Below are 16,912 nucleotides of genomic sequence, written 5' to 3'. Positions count from 1 at the left end.
TTTGTACAATATAAGACAAGTTAAAATCTTTTGTACATGTTAATGGGATTGAGATCTATCAAATATAAATCGAGATAATTACAAATCTAGTCTAACAATGATAACTATGATACTTTGTCAATTTTCTTTCCAATGATAACTCGATGTAGAATTGAGAAATAGCCTATGTGATAGAACATTACACTAGTACAGAAAGATTTTTTTGATGCGGTTAAAAAGATTAATAGATATGGTTATTGAACCGCCTCAAAAAATATTATCTCAAAAAATACTCTTATTTACTGATGCGGTTATAAAACCACCCCAAAAGATAGAACAACCGCACCAAAAAAACAAATGATTTTTCCATTAAAAAGGGAATACAACCACACTATTAAAAGCTAGCTAGAACCGCTCTATTAAATAAATAAATAAATAAAAACCTCAAGAGCACCACCATTACTAAGGTTGTAAACGAACTGAACGTTCAATGAGCTGTTCATGAATCGTTCGATGGGATGTTCGTTTATTTAATAAATGAACGAACATGACCACAAATTCTCGTTCATTTAGTTAAACGAATGAACATGAACAATGGTCTCGTTCATTCAATTATGTTCATGAACATTCGTTTATGTTGTTCGTTTACGTTTCTTTATGTTCGTTCATATAAGTTTCTTTTCTTCATATATATTTAATTGTGTTTGATTTCATTACTATATTATATGTTCATTTATGTTTGTATATGTTTGTTTATCTTTGTTTGTTTATGTTCGTTTAGCATGTTCACGAACATAAATGAACGAACATGAACAATGTAATTCGTTAAACGAACAAACATGAACAAGAAAACTCGTTCGTTTAACCGTCCGTGTTCGTTCATTTATTCGGTTAACTTAAACGAACGAACATGAACAAACCTTGTTCGTGTTTGTTTGGTTCGTTTACAACCCTAACCATTACAAAGATAAACCGCTTGATTTACAATACAGAAACAAAACAAAAAACAAATCATAAAAGATGTAAAGGCACAAACCATACAAGAGATTCAAATTATCTTAATAAAAAATCCCATTCTTTTCTAACATTTTCATCCTTGTATCTGTTTACAATTTGATATAATAAGTACATGTATGTAAGTTGTTTAGGAAGGTAACTACAGAAGCATATTCAAGTTTTTTGATATAGACGTGTTCAATTTCGTCATCACCATCTTCATATGGCCCCTCTTTGGTATCTTGCAGACTTTAGAAATGATGTCCACCTTTGAATCTGTTACATCGCTTCGATAGGAATTCAAAAGCTAAATTACAAAGTAATTTTATCAAAATGCATACGATCATTACACAGGTTATAAAGATTATCAATACAAAGAAAAAAAAACTTGCCTTAATTCAATTTTCGTAGATAAAAGACATGAGAGTGTTTCTTTTTTTTAGGTTTTATCTACCTTTATATCTTCCCCTGCATACATATGTACTCTCCTTTAAACGTCACAAGCTTCTTTTCCCAACCCCCTCTTTCTTCCACAACCCAACTTAAGAAATCAGAGAATCAGACACATAGATTAAGTAATTTTATGAATCAAAATTAAAAATCAGAATATCAGAAACATTCCTGACAGTCTTGACGATGGGTTGATCGCGATGGACAAAGATGATTATAGTGGATGTCGACTCCTCAAAGATTATTCAGATTCATCATGCTGCTGACCAGAAGTCGTGAATCAGCAATGATATGAGTGGGGTCGACCGAAATACGAGATGATGGAGGCTGTGGCAGCCGGAATTGATGATGATACGGACACGGGTGACCGGACTCAAGGATGTTGGTGAGGGCTGCAATAGTCGACGATGTTAGGGTTTGTGTGGCCAAATGAAATTAGATTAAGGAAATATATAGGGGAAGAGAAAGGCATCACTCGGGGAATGAAATTTTGGAAGGAGCTTCGGTCCGGGAAAAAAAATATGAGGGAACTCAATCCAAAACCACATCAAATAATGCATTTGTTATTACTGTAGTTTTGGAAAAAGGCATCAAAAAATACATTTATTAATGCGATTTTTAAAAGTAGCATAAAAAAATGCATTTATTAGTGCGTTTTAAGAAAACAACATAAAAAATACATCTATTATTACTGCGGTTTTGAAAAACCGCATCAAAAATACATTTATTAGTACGATTTTGAAAAACAGCATCAAAAATGCATTTATTAGTACGTTTAAAGAAAACAGCATCAAAAATGCATTTGTTAGTACGGTTCCTTGATTTATTGATGCGAAAGTGTTTTAATGGTGCGGTTTTAGGCTACGACCGCACCAACAAAAAAACCTCATCGCACTAAAAAATAAGTTTTGTACTAGTGTTGGTAAAGATACATACATTTGATAGGAGAAAAGAATATATGGCACACAAAACTGCTCAATAACATTTTTTATTGGATGTATATCTTTATATTTGTTAGTTTGTTGGTGATAACGTGGACACAATTAGGAACTACTAAGGGCATTTCCAACCCACCCCCAAACTCCATTTTTCCCCTATTTCTTCCTCCATTCTTCTCCAACCCTACCCTATTTTCACCTCCATTTTTGGAGATATGAATAGTATTCCCCCATATATGGGGGAATACTATTCATATCTCCAAAAATGGAGGTGACGTTTGGTTGTTAATTTTAGTCTCTCTTATTTTTATTTTATACATTTCTAGTTATTTTATCTACTAATAATAATTTAAATACAATATTTAATATTTATAATATAATGTTATATTCTAATTTATATTAATTAATCATAAATATAAAGTTTAATTAGTAGAGGGTGTATTTGACAATATATATAAGTTATAAAAATGGAATATTCCAAGAATATACTTTTTGGGGTAAAAAATGGGATAGAAAATGGAGTAGGGTTGGAGATGAAACACTATTTACTCTATTTTTTACTCCATTTATGAGGGAAAAAATGAAGATGGGTTGGAGATGGTCTAAGTACCAAATTCATTGTAAAATTTTTGGGAAAAAAAAAAAAAAAAAAAACAAAAACAAAAACAAAAAATTAGAAATGGATTGTTCGTCCAAGAGTTTTAGTTTCGAGCTCATTAAAGAGTTTTTCGGTTATGCTTACAAACAAATTTTCGAACTCAAAGTTTGAATGGACTTAGTTTGTCGGTCAAGATGAGGTTTAAAAAAAAAATTTAAAAAGTGAAGGGGTAAATTCTACATAACAAAAGGTCAAAACTAACATATAGGTAGTTGAGATGCCCTCTCGAGTGTTTAAGTTCTACTTGGGACATAGTCACTTATGCAGTGGATTAAAGTATCTGTGCTGTAAAAAAATGTGTTCATTCTTTTAAATATGTAATATAATTATTTATTTTTTTGTTTAATCTTAAACATAATTATATTACAGCCCCAGCTAAATTTAGGTACCAAACCTCTTGAAAATACATTGTTTTACTATATAAAGATTACGGTTAATGGATTCACGATTAATACTTCAAGATCGACACAATAGGGTTTAGGGTTTAGAGTTTAGGGTTTAGGTTTATGTTTAGGGTTTAGGATTTAGGGTTAAGGTTTAGTGTTTAGATTTAGGGTTTAGGGTTTAGCTTTAGTGTTTAGGGTTTAAATTTAGGGTTTAGGTTTAGGTTTAGGGTTTAGTAATGTTCACTTGGATGATGTAATAAACAATAATTGAGGAAAGAAAACGGAGATGATAAAACGATAATGAAAGAAAGAAATGTTATGGAGAATGATATATTACCAAGTGAAACCAAATCGGGTATATTTAGCATGTTAAAACAACATATTTTAGAGGTTTAGTACCTAAGCTTAGGTGGGGCTGTAATGTATATTCTCTATCCCTTATATATATATATATATATATATATATATATATATATATATATATATATATATATATATATATATATATATATATATATATATATATATATATATATATATATATATACTCTTTAACGTATTCGTAAAATCTACTTTTTAAATCCAACTAAAGTGAGATTTGAACCTATATATCACTTTTGACATTTTCTTATATAGAATTTATCTTCTCTCTATTTATTATGTAGATACACAATTACAAAAGCAATAATAGAAGCTATTTTGTTCCATCTTTTCTTGTTGATAATTTCTAATGCACATTAAATTTACGTTTAGTAGTGAACAATATGCAGGTAGTAAAATCTTCGCTAAATTCAAATGCACAAATAGGAAGTCTATCACCAACTTCTAACCATTTCTTTATTACAATAACAGATGATTTCTTTTTCAATAAACACCAAACAAAACAATATTTCCACTTAAGTGTGAACAAAAAAATACAACAATAAAGGTGACCTTGAGATAAGGTCATTCAAATTTATAGCTTATGTAACATTAAAGCTATAAATACGCAATCCAAATACTTCTTAGTATATTTTAAATTCACCATATGTTATGTGAAAATTATATCTAAACTCAACCTCCTAATTTACTTTAGCTTAGAGGTCAAACCTTCGAGGATATTTATGGAAAAATTATAATGGTCGTGTGTGTTGACCACTTGCCTTTCCACAAAGACGAGCATTCTTTGGGATTGGGAATTCGTCTCTAATTGATCCTGAATTTGTGTAAACACGTAAATAAAACTGTTGACCAAGATATTGTCTTGCCCAAAACTCTGTCCTTAAATTCCACATGCCCACGTTATCAAGTGGTACGTAAATTGCAGACCATGATTTTGGGTATACCTATATATAAAAACACCGGTTAAAAAAAATCAATTAATGACCAAAATTGAAAGAAAAAACATTTTGTTAACCAAAATTACGAAAAAGGAGCTATAATGAGGGACCAAAATGTAATTTACTAAAAGTCGACCTGAATTGTGCTACGTGCAACGCCATCTCGAAGATTGTAAACGTTCCTACTTCCTTTACTCCATACTCCTCCATCCATTCTAAATTAATAAAAATATTTGATTATGTATTATAATAGAAAGTAGAAACCAAAACATATGGATATGATAAATTCTTTATTTTTTGTTCTTAATTATTTACCCCACAACGAAGAACTGGTAGCCATCAAGGTGATAACTCATTACGATATCTTCAGGGTTTTGGAAGACGATTTCAACGAAAGTTCTGTAATCAGCCCCCATAACAGCGGTGTCAAGATACAACCCACCTCCGGTGGGCTTATCGGAAATACTTCCGACTCTGAAAACTCCACCGATGTTGAAATAATCGGCGAGTTTTAATGGAGTATCGGTGGGTTTGAATGAGACACTGTTGAGTCCATATCTTTGTTTTTTGTTGACTTGTGCCGCGGAGCTCTGGATGATGATGGTTCTGGTGGTGTTGATCATCCCGTAATGGTATGAACCTTGTGGGTTGGGCCGTGGGCCGCTTGCTGTAAGATTGGTCCTGGGATGGGCTACTTCGGTTAGATGTTAAAATAATAATAATAATAATAATAATAATAATAATAATAAATGTAACCATATATATACCTTACTAGGTTATAAATTAAAGATACTTTAAGGTTGGCAGAATAAGCTAATTTACTGTTAAATTTTGAATTCAAATTAATTTTAATATTTTTTTTATGATTTATTGTACTTTAATTGAAAATTTAAAATATGAACTCTCTAAAATATAAGCTTTATATTAAGTGAAATAGATAAATAAAAGGTACTAAGAAAATGACATGTTATATCATTATGTTTAAAAAATGATATATGACATATTTAGGTTTCATTTACAATATAAATATATGAATAAATTACAATTTTGGTCTTTTATAGTTTGTTTATAGTTTGCTAATTTGTTTGGATATTGATTTAAAATTATGAATTTGGTCATCATTAAATTTGAAATGGCCATCTTATCTTTTAAAAAATTTCTTGCATGTTTTTTAATCATTTTTTTTTTTAAATTTTGAGTTTTTAATGATTTATTTAAATGAAAAATCAAAAGGAATCCAAAAACTATATGCCTAAATTTGCAATTTACTCTATATATTTGTAATAGTTGTTTTTTTGAATGACAAATTTAATTTACTCTAAACTACTCCTAAAAAATGGTGGTGATGAAAATTCACACTTCTTTCATGGGATGTTGCCCTAAAAGCATAATCAACTAGTTATTTTTACTAACTTTTTGCTAGTGTTTTTAATAATAATTTTATCATTTGGAAAAACAACAACAAATCCTTAAGGAATGAAGGTTATTCAACCTACAAACAAAGTAAACCAAATTGAGCGTTGGACTTTTCGACTCCCAACAATGTCGTATGTGGAAAACGTGTTATTTTCCATGATATATGTTACGGTACATGTTCAACATTGTTATCATGTTTCTAATCTTTCGAGACAATTTTAATTATGGTTTTCATCGAGGTCGTGTTAATGACATTATTATATAAGTAATGATTAACAATCACAACATCATATTTTAGTATATGATATAAGAAAAAGTATATTGGGATAGCAAACCTTATTGAACGAGCCTGGTTGAGGGACCAATCCACTTGGATGGTTGGTCCACCGGGAATTGGGCCAGAGACTTTGCTAGCGGAGTTGCTATAATGAAGAACTCCAGTAGTGGCAAGGATTGGGTTGGTGAATCGAGAGGAGACGACAATATAATAGTCTCGGTCAGACTGATCAGCTGTAATCAACACCGAGTAAGATTGCCCACAATGAATATCAAGAGACGAATACATTTGTTGGACTGTGTGTGTTCCTTCAACCTCCACAAGTTTCATCCTGTGGTTTTGAATGCGGAAATTAAGGGAATTCTGTAGTCCTACGTTCGATATTCTTAACCTATAAGTTTTTCCTGTTTACCAAACTAAAAAATGTAAACATCATGTAATCAATATGAAAATAATTTATTAGTTTTACCTTTTTGGACTGTAAAGGATGTAACATTTGGCCCACGTCCATTGATAAGAATTCCATCGGGATTTCGTAGTTTATGTCCTCGGTCTAGGATTGCTTTCAATGCCTAAAACAATAATACGTTTGTTAGTCGTTGTATGGATTTAATTCAAAAACTTTTTTTTTACCAACTATTAATTATTATAAAATATCAGAAAAACTGATTTTCTCCACATTATTGGAATTTAGACATTTGTTAGGTTGGTAGAATATGACCAAAAGGTCCTAAACAATCAAATGGGGTTGCAGTGAAAGACATATAGATTCTTTTTTTAATTATCAAACAAACCATGTGAACATGTTCATAGATTTTTAACATATATGATGTGAATCATGAGAAAACAAGGCATGTGAAGAGGGCTAACAAAACACCTACACGTTTGTTATATTTTTATGTAAATGTAAACGTAGATATTTAAACAAAAAATACCACATGATATCTAAATTATTTACAAAATATATTACCAAGTACTATTCAAAGCAATATTTTGGCTTTAAATTTATTAAACTTAGAAATTTTTACTTTCATTTCTTTATTTTCGGTTGTGATTTTTTCATCAAAATAATCTTTCTCCCGACTCAAATTGTGAAATGGATAGGTTTTTGAATAATATTAAGTTATTAACTCTACAATACCACAACAATAAAATATTTAAAAGATGAAATGCGTTGGTATAAAAGTAAAAAAACTTAACATGTCCTTTCTCTTGAATAATATTTTATATATTAATAACAGAACTAATAAAAATAAAGTATCCAATCAAATTACAGGAACATGACTTGAATTGAAACCTATGTACTTTTTCAACACATTTGTCAATAAAAGATGGTACTATTTTGGGCTGAATGTAAGTTGGATGTGATTTCGACACTTGTACGTATTACAACGCCATTTGTGTATGTTCTAAGAGATATATGTTACTTTCTCTTGAATAATTTTCTATATACCTTCTATATATGAGTTACCAAATTAGTATATCGTTTTTTAATTAAATGATACATAGTTACAGATGTTGTATGATAACAAACTCAATTAGACGTATCTACAAACATCCTTTCATTGTCTTGTTCCGAAAAAAAAAACAAGACATTGATATATTACAAATTTATTATATTAATTTTTTTTATAGGTTCGATAGTTTTTTTAATTTTACATCTTTTAGAAAAATATAGAAGTCAAAACATGTTTGTCAAAACAATTTTAAAACCTACTTTTGGATTTTTGATAAAAGGAAAATCAACTTTTTGAAAAAGTCAGGAAAACCTAACTTGTTGCAACTTTTCCAAAAAAATCTTTTAACCCTTAAAAAGCTAAACCAAACACCCCCTAAATGTTCAGCATCTTTTTAATTTTAAAAGAAAAATTGTATCTTAATAAAAATAATAAGAGTGTGTTCCACATATACCCTAGCTTTTTTCAGCAAATCTATATCTTTTTTCTCTTTTTATGTCACAAGATCGTCTCCATTTTTCTTCCAACTATCATCTAAGATTCCAACCTACTAAAAGTTCACATCCCGATAAACAACTCCTAACTTGATGTGATTTTGTTTCTAAATGTTGCACATTTTTAATTTAGCTTCTTGTTTTGTTTGAGATCTACATTCATCACTTTTCACATAACTTGGCATCCACTCTTTTTACTAACCGGTCAATATATGTGTTTGGTGCGTTACAACTAATTTAATTTTCGAGTTTTTTTTAAAGTGTTATGTTTGACAAACTAAAAAATAACTTAAAAGCTAATATTTTAAAAAACTAACTGTATTATATTTTTCTTAGTGACATTTTATGTTATTTTATATCTTTCAATTAACTTATCAACTATTTTTATCATATATCATTTTTTATTAGCTAGCAGTTGATTTTTCAGCTAACAACTAACTTTTCAATTAATACACCAATAATCTCGTTCAATTACATATATTTCTACACTCCTTTTCTTTAAAAACAATAGAAAAAAAAGTCAATTTATACATGCCGAAAATTTTATTAGCTTTTTATCGTTAAATTGAACTCTTGATTTCTATTATTACAATATATATATATATATATATATATATATATATATATATATATATATATATATATATATATATATATAAAAGTTACTAGAATAATCTCTACATTATGACATAAACTTATTGGTTGATTTGCAGAATTTCACACATGTCAAGGGTTAAGAGTGTATTGTCAAAAGTATTGTTGATGTTTCGTGATTGATATCTTACATAAACTTGTGAATAGATTAGCATGGTGGTTCGTTCAGATGGTGTGATTAGTACCATCTTACCTTTTTTATTTCTTAATCTTCACATTCAAGTATCACCTCACCTAAAGCTAGTAGAAGTATACTATATTCCACTACGATTCTAATAACATTTACATATTTGTTGATACACTAGCTAAAAAACTAATTGCTAGTTAATCCATTAGTTGATAAAAGGATGATGTTTTGCAAAAATTAACTGATAAATATAAATGACATAAATTGTAATATAAAAAAATATTTAATATTATAAAACAAATATATGTAAAATAGTCACCTTATGCATTTAATAATTTATTAAAAAATGTTATATTTAATAGATATATAATTTTTAAAAAATCTATGACTAACAGGCATGTTTTGCAAAACTAACTTGCAGATGTTAGCTGAAAGGTGTTGCTGATAGAAATAGAAACTATAGCTTTTGTTTATACAGAAATGTTTGACAAAAATAGTTTTTAGAGTAAATTACACGAATAGTCCCTGTGGTTTGGGGTAAATTGCATGTTTGGTCCCTAATTTTTTTTCTTAACTCGGAAGGTCCTTAAAGTTTGTTTTTGTTGCACGTTTGGTCCCTATCTCACCTAAAAAGACTATTGTGCCCTTGCTATATTTTTTTTTTAGTTTTTTTTATGTATTATCATTTTTAATTAAAAAAACAGAAAAATAAATTAAACCCTAGCCAATGTAAACGGTAAATCATGTATCATCTCTTTCTCTATTTCTTTAACAAGCAAGCCCTATACCACCTCTTATCCTGCTTTGCATCCTCCGCCACCTGCCACTCGCCGGAATCTCTGCTACTTTTTGTTTTGTTTCTAGATCTGGCTATGACATGTCTATTTTCGGCGATTGTCTCCTCCGGTGTCAACTGCCATTGTTGGAGCTAGTCATTTTTTGTTTCATTTTATTTTCAAAACCCAAAAACGAATATGTCCTTGGCGCCGATTTATGGAAAGATTAACCCTATAAGGGTTTGTAAATCTAAGTATATCTAAACCGGAGCCTTAGTGTTGCCCCCATCGTTTTACTTACAACATAGGAGCCGCCACCTGAGAAAACCAACTGAGTTTGTCAACCACTTGTTCATCGTCGAAATACACCACCAGAGAGAGTGTGGGAAAGAGGGGAAAAGCTAGAACAATCGAAATACACCACCAGAGAAAGTGAGAGAAAGAGGCGCTGATTTAGGGATGAATTTCTGGTTAGGACTTTTTATTCTGGTTTTGATTTTTGATTCCAGTTTGATTTCTGGTTTGATGGATTGAATGTTTGGTTTGAATGAATTGATTATGGTTTCTGGTTTGGTGGATTGAATGTTTGGTTTGAATGAATTGATTATGGTTTCGATTTTATATCTGATTTCCTTTTTGGATTTGATTTCCACTTTTGATTTTTGGTTTTGATTATAGATTTGATTTGTGGTTTGAACTTTGAATGAATTCGATCTGGTTTTTATTTTCTACTGTGAAGATGTTCGTTATTTTCTCAGTTGGCATAGGCAACGATGGAATTGATAGTGATAGTTTATTTTGGTGGCATTTTACTCGGGTAGGAAAAGGAACCTGGGTGTGGAAGAGAAGGGATATGCATAATTTTTTAGATTAATCATAAATCTATAATAATAAATTAAAAAAGAAATACATAAATAACAAATTAATTAAAAAAAGAAAAGAAATCAATAAGGGCATTATAGTCTTTTTAGGTGAGATAGGGGCCAAACGTGCAATAAAAACAAACTGTAGGGATCTTCCAAGTTAAAAAAAAAATTAGGGACCAAACGTGTAATTTTTCCCAAACCACGGGGACCATGCGTGTAATTTACTCTAGTTTTTAACTTTTCAGATTATAGAATTATATAAAATAAAAAAAATTAAAAACTCTCAAAAACTACTTGGAATAACTTTTGAATTTGAAAATGTTCATTAAAAGTAAAAGCCAAAGCACATACCCACGAATAAAAGTTTTTTTTGGAGCTTTTTTCATAAGAAGTTAAAAAGTCTCAAAAAAATAAAAAACTTCAAACCAAATATAGTCTAAAACCTTAAAGTTGAATCTTTTCAAAATAAAATGTAAAAAGCAAACAAAAATTTATTTGGATGTTTTTCTTAAAAATCTTACTTTTTTTTTTCTCACTATTCGATATGAAAAACGTGTATATTTATGAAATTTTATTCACACATGCATGGCCCATTTTGAAACAGTACCAAAACCCAATTATGATTAAGAAACAGGTTGGTATCATCCACAAAATATTAAAATGGATATAGTCTTTTAATAAATAAAAAATTTCTAATGCATAAGTCTATAAACAATTAAATGATCTTGAGATCATTTCTTTTAACTAAATAAGGTTATATATTTAAAATAAACGCCATAAACTTGTTCAAAAGTTAATCTAAGTATAATTTTTTTAAAAAAATTATCTTAGTTGAATTTACCATCCCCAATTTTGTTCACCTCTATTGTTCACCTCTATTATCAAGTGACCCACTTAAAGTAGTACTCATGTTAAAGACCCAAATTCCTTGCCTCCAAAGTAAACAAAAGAGGCAACATTCCCTCCGCAATTAATGCAAGATCTATCACGCTTAATAACACTTTTTTTTATCATTTGGCGCCAAATTAGAAAGACGCCATTTAAATTTTAAAAAAAAATCATTATGATTTCTCAACCTTATAAACACACAAGCACTCAAAAAGAAAAGGAATTCAACATATTTATAAATATGTTAAAATATCCGATTGTCACCAAACCTACTCAGGTTATTATTATTACTAGTATATTATTATTATTACGAAAGTACATAAATATATAATATGATATGAAAAATAAAGCGTCATAATCTCACGGACCATTGTATGTGAAATTATTAATGAGATAATTACTAATAGTTAACGAATTTTGTATAATTTGAATTTTAGTACAACATATTATACCCGTGTAACAAGTCATAAGTCAAGGTGTGACACCATAACATTATTATTATTATTATTATTATATATTTTGCTTTAATCAATTCATTTCAAAGAAGATGGATATATGAAGGTGGAAAAAAAAAAGTAAGGCAATGATACTTACGGTGTGGTTAGATTTGTACCAGTCTCCAATAAGAACGGTAAAATCGTCAGCAGGTTCATCGAATGGTACAGGAATTCTTGGACGGCTAAGAATCCTGATACCTCCAAACCCACCGGCAGCTTTGTGGAACGCTAGAGAAGGGAAATAGTAAAAGCTTCCGATTTGATCTTTCACTTGAAGAATGTATGTGAAGTTTTTACCAGGAGGGATTGGACATGTTGTTCCTAACACCCCATCTTCAAATGAATTTCTTCTTTGTTGTATTCCATTCCTACGTAACAAGATCCAATTAATACATTACATAAGGTCTAATGTTGAAAATCTGCTACAACATTATATTATTTGCTTCGATTGATCCAAATTTAAAATATCAATTTTATGTGTTTACAAATGAGGGTATATGCAATGACACGATGACCTCATCTAATGTGTGATATTGTAGTTTTTTTTTTTAATGTTTTTCTTGATCTCCTAAAAGAAAATAATATATCATTATATTATTTTTAGGACATTCCAAAAAAAGGCAACTATTCGATCAAGTCCTTAAAAAGAATCTGTAAAATCTCGGATCTCATGCTAATTGGCTGATAAAAATTTAAGGTTATCTTCCTCGGTTAGATCAACTATTCACTTCATAACGTTCTTTTGATCTTTTTTCTTCGTTTTTAATAATTTAAAACCAGAAAACAGATCTAAATTTATGTCAGCCAGCTTTTAGAATAACCTTTAGAATAAACATCATGATAATTAAGTTTAATCCATTTGACATTCATGATCATGGATCTATCCTATAAACAGAAAACATATCAATGTTCAGGAAAAACAAAAAATTTATTGAATAATTAACTTATGGTCAAATCCAAAACTTTTATGTTATTTATTCGTGAAATGAAAAATTATCCATTACCATGAGATAAGAAAAGGTTCATCTAAGCTGTTGAAGACATTGATGATGAGATTGTCATTTGTAACTGAGTAAATGTCAGGTCCAGGAAACTTTCCATTAATCAAAATCCCCTGCAATTCAAACACATATACGCACACACAATCATTAACCGCTTTTCATCCACTTTACACAGTTTCAGATCACAGAAATTAAACACGAAATTAAGAGGATATACAGCGTAATGGTTTCAGATCATCATCGTCAATGTAAAAAAGATCACGAATTAAACACAAAACCGAGAAATCAAACTCAAAAAACGTTGATTGTAGTAAAGTTATTGAGTGATTGGATATATACCGACCTGTTGACGAACACCGAGTGGATAGATATCGCCATATGTGACATTCCATTCGAAGAATCTGTATGGATCTTCGGCGCAAGTAATGGCGATGAGGAAAGCACCGACGGTGATAAAAACCGCTAAATTTCGCGGCATTATCTTCATCGGCGATGGTGTTTCAAGCAAATACTTTCTCTCTCTATTTTGGAGAGAAGCGAAATGAGATTTGAGAAGATTGAAGTAAATGAGGAATTGAAGTGTCGTACAGAGTGATGGAGGTGCAGTTGCTTCTGTTGGGAAGGAGAGGATTAAAAGAAGGAGGTGAAGATTCGAGAGGGAAATTAAATAAAAATTAAAAAGTATGTCTGCTGGGAATATTTTTATTTTTTATTTTTTTTTCAAATGATTTTATGAAAAATATATTTCTACATGAATACTTAATGTTCAAGTACACGTATTTCTTAATCGTATATATTGAAATATAAAGTTTTATTTGATATATTTTGCTCTTATAAATAAACTAGTTATGCTTTTTTATATATATAAATTCTAAAAGAATATATTGATATAGATATGATGTAATTGTGAAAAGGGATTAAGAAAAGTGTTCACACAGGAAAAGAAATGTAAATTGACAGATTAAAATTTGATGGACCACAATTTCTTGATATGAATATGAAAACTCAAAGCATAAGTAACTAACAAATTGGATGACATGTTTTTATGTTTTGCCTTAAATATATAGATAAAATCATTTTTGAACGACTTTTTTAGTTTTTACTGCATATTTTAGTAAAATGATTGAAGTGGTTGAATGAATATCATATTCATATAACATTTAGTAAAATCATTTTTGATCATACTTTTGTTTTTTGTAATGTCTCGAGCAACACAAACGGCATATGACAATTTGAGTATCATATTCATATAACATTTACCAAAGCAATTCTCAATGCTATTTAAATCTAGTTCAACACCCAAACATCAAAAACAACTAAACCTCGTCATTGATCAAGATAAAGGGTTTCTAAAGCAAGTAGGGTTCATGAGAATAAATAAATAAATAAATAATAATCTACCTCCAACCCAAAGGAATCCGACCTCTTTAGTGTTTAGAAGTGATACCCTTTAAGAATCAATGCACTAACAATGATCAAGAGCTCATTCTTTCACCTTGAATGCACAAAATCACACCGAGAGTCCTACCTCCATTCTCTTTAAAGACCAAAACACAATTTAACCAAATAAACAAAAACTAGGGTTAATTGTCTTTTTATAGTTATCTTTAATTGTTTCCCATAAGTTACATTTTGCTCCCTACCTTTCTATCACAAGCACAAACATTTCACACTTCTACTTCTATTAGAAAAATAAGGACATCAATAGTAGCAACATGCCAACATACTTTCTTTTTTTCCGAAAGAGACCCACGTCTCGGCAAAAGTAGTAGCAACATACTTAAATAGGTTTAGTGCTTACCTTATGGATACTTTCCATTTTTGCACTACTTAAGCTATACTTTCCAAATTTGCACTACTTAAGCTCTAAATTTTTACAACTCACCCAGAAATACTCTACTATCAAACATTATAGCATTAATGATAATAAAGTAATGTTTTGAAAGAAAGGCATTTATATTTCCATAGTATGTGTCATGTCATATTTTCATATGGAAACTTTTGTATAGGTTGCAAAAATATTGTGAACTTTGTTTAAGTTCTTATAATTCTTATGTGTATATGATATCTATCTAGAGATGATAATATTATTGGACTCCTTGATAAGATCATTGCATCGGTTGTTAATATACCATGCAAATGGTCTTTTTGCAAGTAGCAAGTTGTTAACTAAGCATATTATTAAACTCTTGCAAATATTGCAATGCTAGTTGAAATGCAAAATAAGCAATAATGGCCCCACCATTTTATTAAATTACACCTTCTTTTAACATACTTATAAAATATAAATATATCGAAAACACTTCAGTTATTAACCGAAAGATAATTATTATATATTATTTTTTAATGTATATTTTTGAATTGTAGTATAGAAAATTAACCTTTTATTAATTATTTTGTCAATAAGAGATAATGATAATTAAGATGTTTATTAAAAATTACAAGGTCAATAGTTAGACCATTTTTGAAATCCTGTGGATATTGCAGTAGTTTAAGAAAATTACAATGAGTGACATTTTATTGACATGGATTGTCTTATAGAAGTTGAAATTCACAATTGAACAAATTAAAGCAGATTGGAAAGTCTCGACTATATATTGTGATCACCAACGTCCTTGTACAATATGTATAGCATGGAAAAATCATTGCCATTTTGTAACAAATATCGGAAGGTAACAATACTCCTATTGCTTATGCATGATAGATTTCCTATTGCATAATGTACGGCGTTTTTAATTAAAATACCCTTTAAAATTTATATGTTTTACGTTGAATAATGTTCAACGATTTGGTATTCTTTATAGATGAAATATATTAATTGTTTTAACTGAAACAAAATTCTAAAACTAAGGATTTACGATTATAGGTTAGTGGGATTGAGAAGGGGGACAAATGCTAAAACACATGATATGTTGATGTTTTTGGACTTTGATCAGTTGATGATAGAATGTGGCAATGTGCGCCTAAGGATGCGGCGTTAATAGGCAAATGAATGTGTAGAAAAACAAAGCATCATGTCCACACTACTCCTCATGCCTTTTTCCTCCCATCTTTCGTCCCATTTTATTAACTTTTTAACCTTTTATTTTCTCCCTTTTAAAAAGAATATAGCTTTTAAAACTATGTGACATTTTAATATATGTTTTATAGTTTATACTTGTTTTAATTTAATTGATCCGAATAAAAAGAATTAAACAACCGATACAATTTATGGTTATAAAATGACTAATAAACTTACTTTCAAATAGGGTTCATTGGAAAAAAAGAATATAACTTACATTGCCTTATAGCACACTAACACGTTTTTCTAACTACTTGACGTAATATGTTTTTGAATGATATTTTGCGACACATGCTCCTCTTAACCTTCACTTTCCTCGTGTTTTTATTTATTTATTTATTTATTATTTTTTTTTATTAGAGAAGCATTAAAATTGTTTGGTTAGAGATCATCTTCCATTGGAACATACCAAATTCACCAAATATCCCAATTTCACTTTTCGATACATAGTGGAGCTCATAACAACATATAAACCACTTTCGATGACGATGATAATTAATCGAGTAACCAAAATATTATCCTAAGACAAATCAAACATATTTAGTTGGGAATATTTGGAATCGACCATGGTTCAAATGGGATTTGGGAGCAAGTGGATTTTTTGGATCAAAGGTTGTCTCTCCTCCTCGAGAGCCTCGGTGCTTATCAACGGGTCAGCCATTAAGGAATTTT

General features: G+C 29.7%; 1 protein-coding gene across 1 annotated transcript; it reads right to left on the bottom strand.

Moving 5' to 3' along the window:
* Positions 1-4,203: 4,203 nt before the first annotated feature.
* On the bottom strand, positions 4,204-14,712 carry LOC111914319 (L-ascorbate oxidase homolog). The gene is made up of 9 exons (XM_023910092.3): positions 14,581-14,712; positions 13,523-13,791; positions 13,183-13,292; positions 12,276-12,546; positions 6,889-6,991; positions 6,478-6,823; positions 5,042-5,407; positions 4,863-4,941; positions 4,204-4,732 (listed from the first exon to the last, which is right to left on the bottom strand). Exons 2-9 carry the CDS (start codon positions 13,664-13,666, stop codon positions 4,520-4,522), a joined length of 1,632 nt encoding a protein of 543 aa, XP_023765860.1. The 5' UTR covers positions 13,667-13,791; positions 14,581-14,712; the 3' UTR covers positions 4,204-4,519.
* Between the last annotated feature and the right edge of the window lie 2,200 nt (positions 14,713-16,912).

This window comes from Lactuca sativa, chromosome 8 (genome assembly GCF_002870075.4).
Source record: "Lactuca sativa cultivar Salinas chromosome 8, Lsat_Salinas_v11, whole genome shotgun sequence".
Lineage (NCBI taxonomy): Eukaryota > Viridiplantae > Streptophyta > Magnoliopsida > Asterales > Asteraceae > Lactuca > Lactuca sativa.
Note: the sequence above shows the minus strand (reverse complement) of the source record. Positions and strands in the feature narration are given on the sequence as shown.

Coding starts and splice junctions, on each gene's coding strand:
- LOC111914319 (XM_023910092.3), bottom strand. CDS start 13,666: ATGAAGATAATGCCGCGAAATTTAGCGGTTTTTATCACCGTCGGTGCT. Junction 12,547..13,182: donor GAACCTTTTCTTATCTCATG/GTAATGGATAAT, acceptor CTTGTTACGTAG/GAATGGAATACAACAAAGAA. Junction 6,824..6,888: donor ATCCTTTACAGTCCAAAAAG/GTAAAACTAATA, acceptor TTTGGTAAACAG/GAAAAACTTATAGGTTAAGA.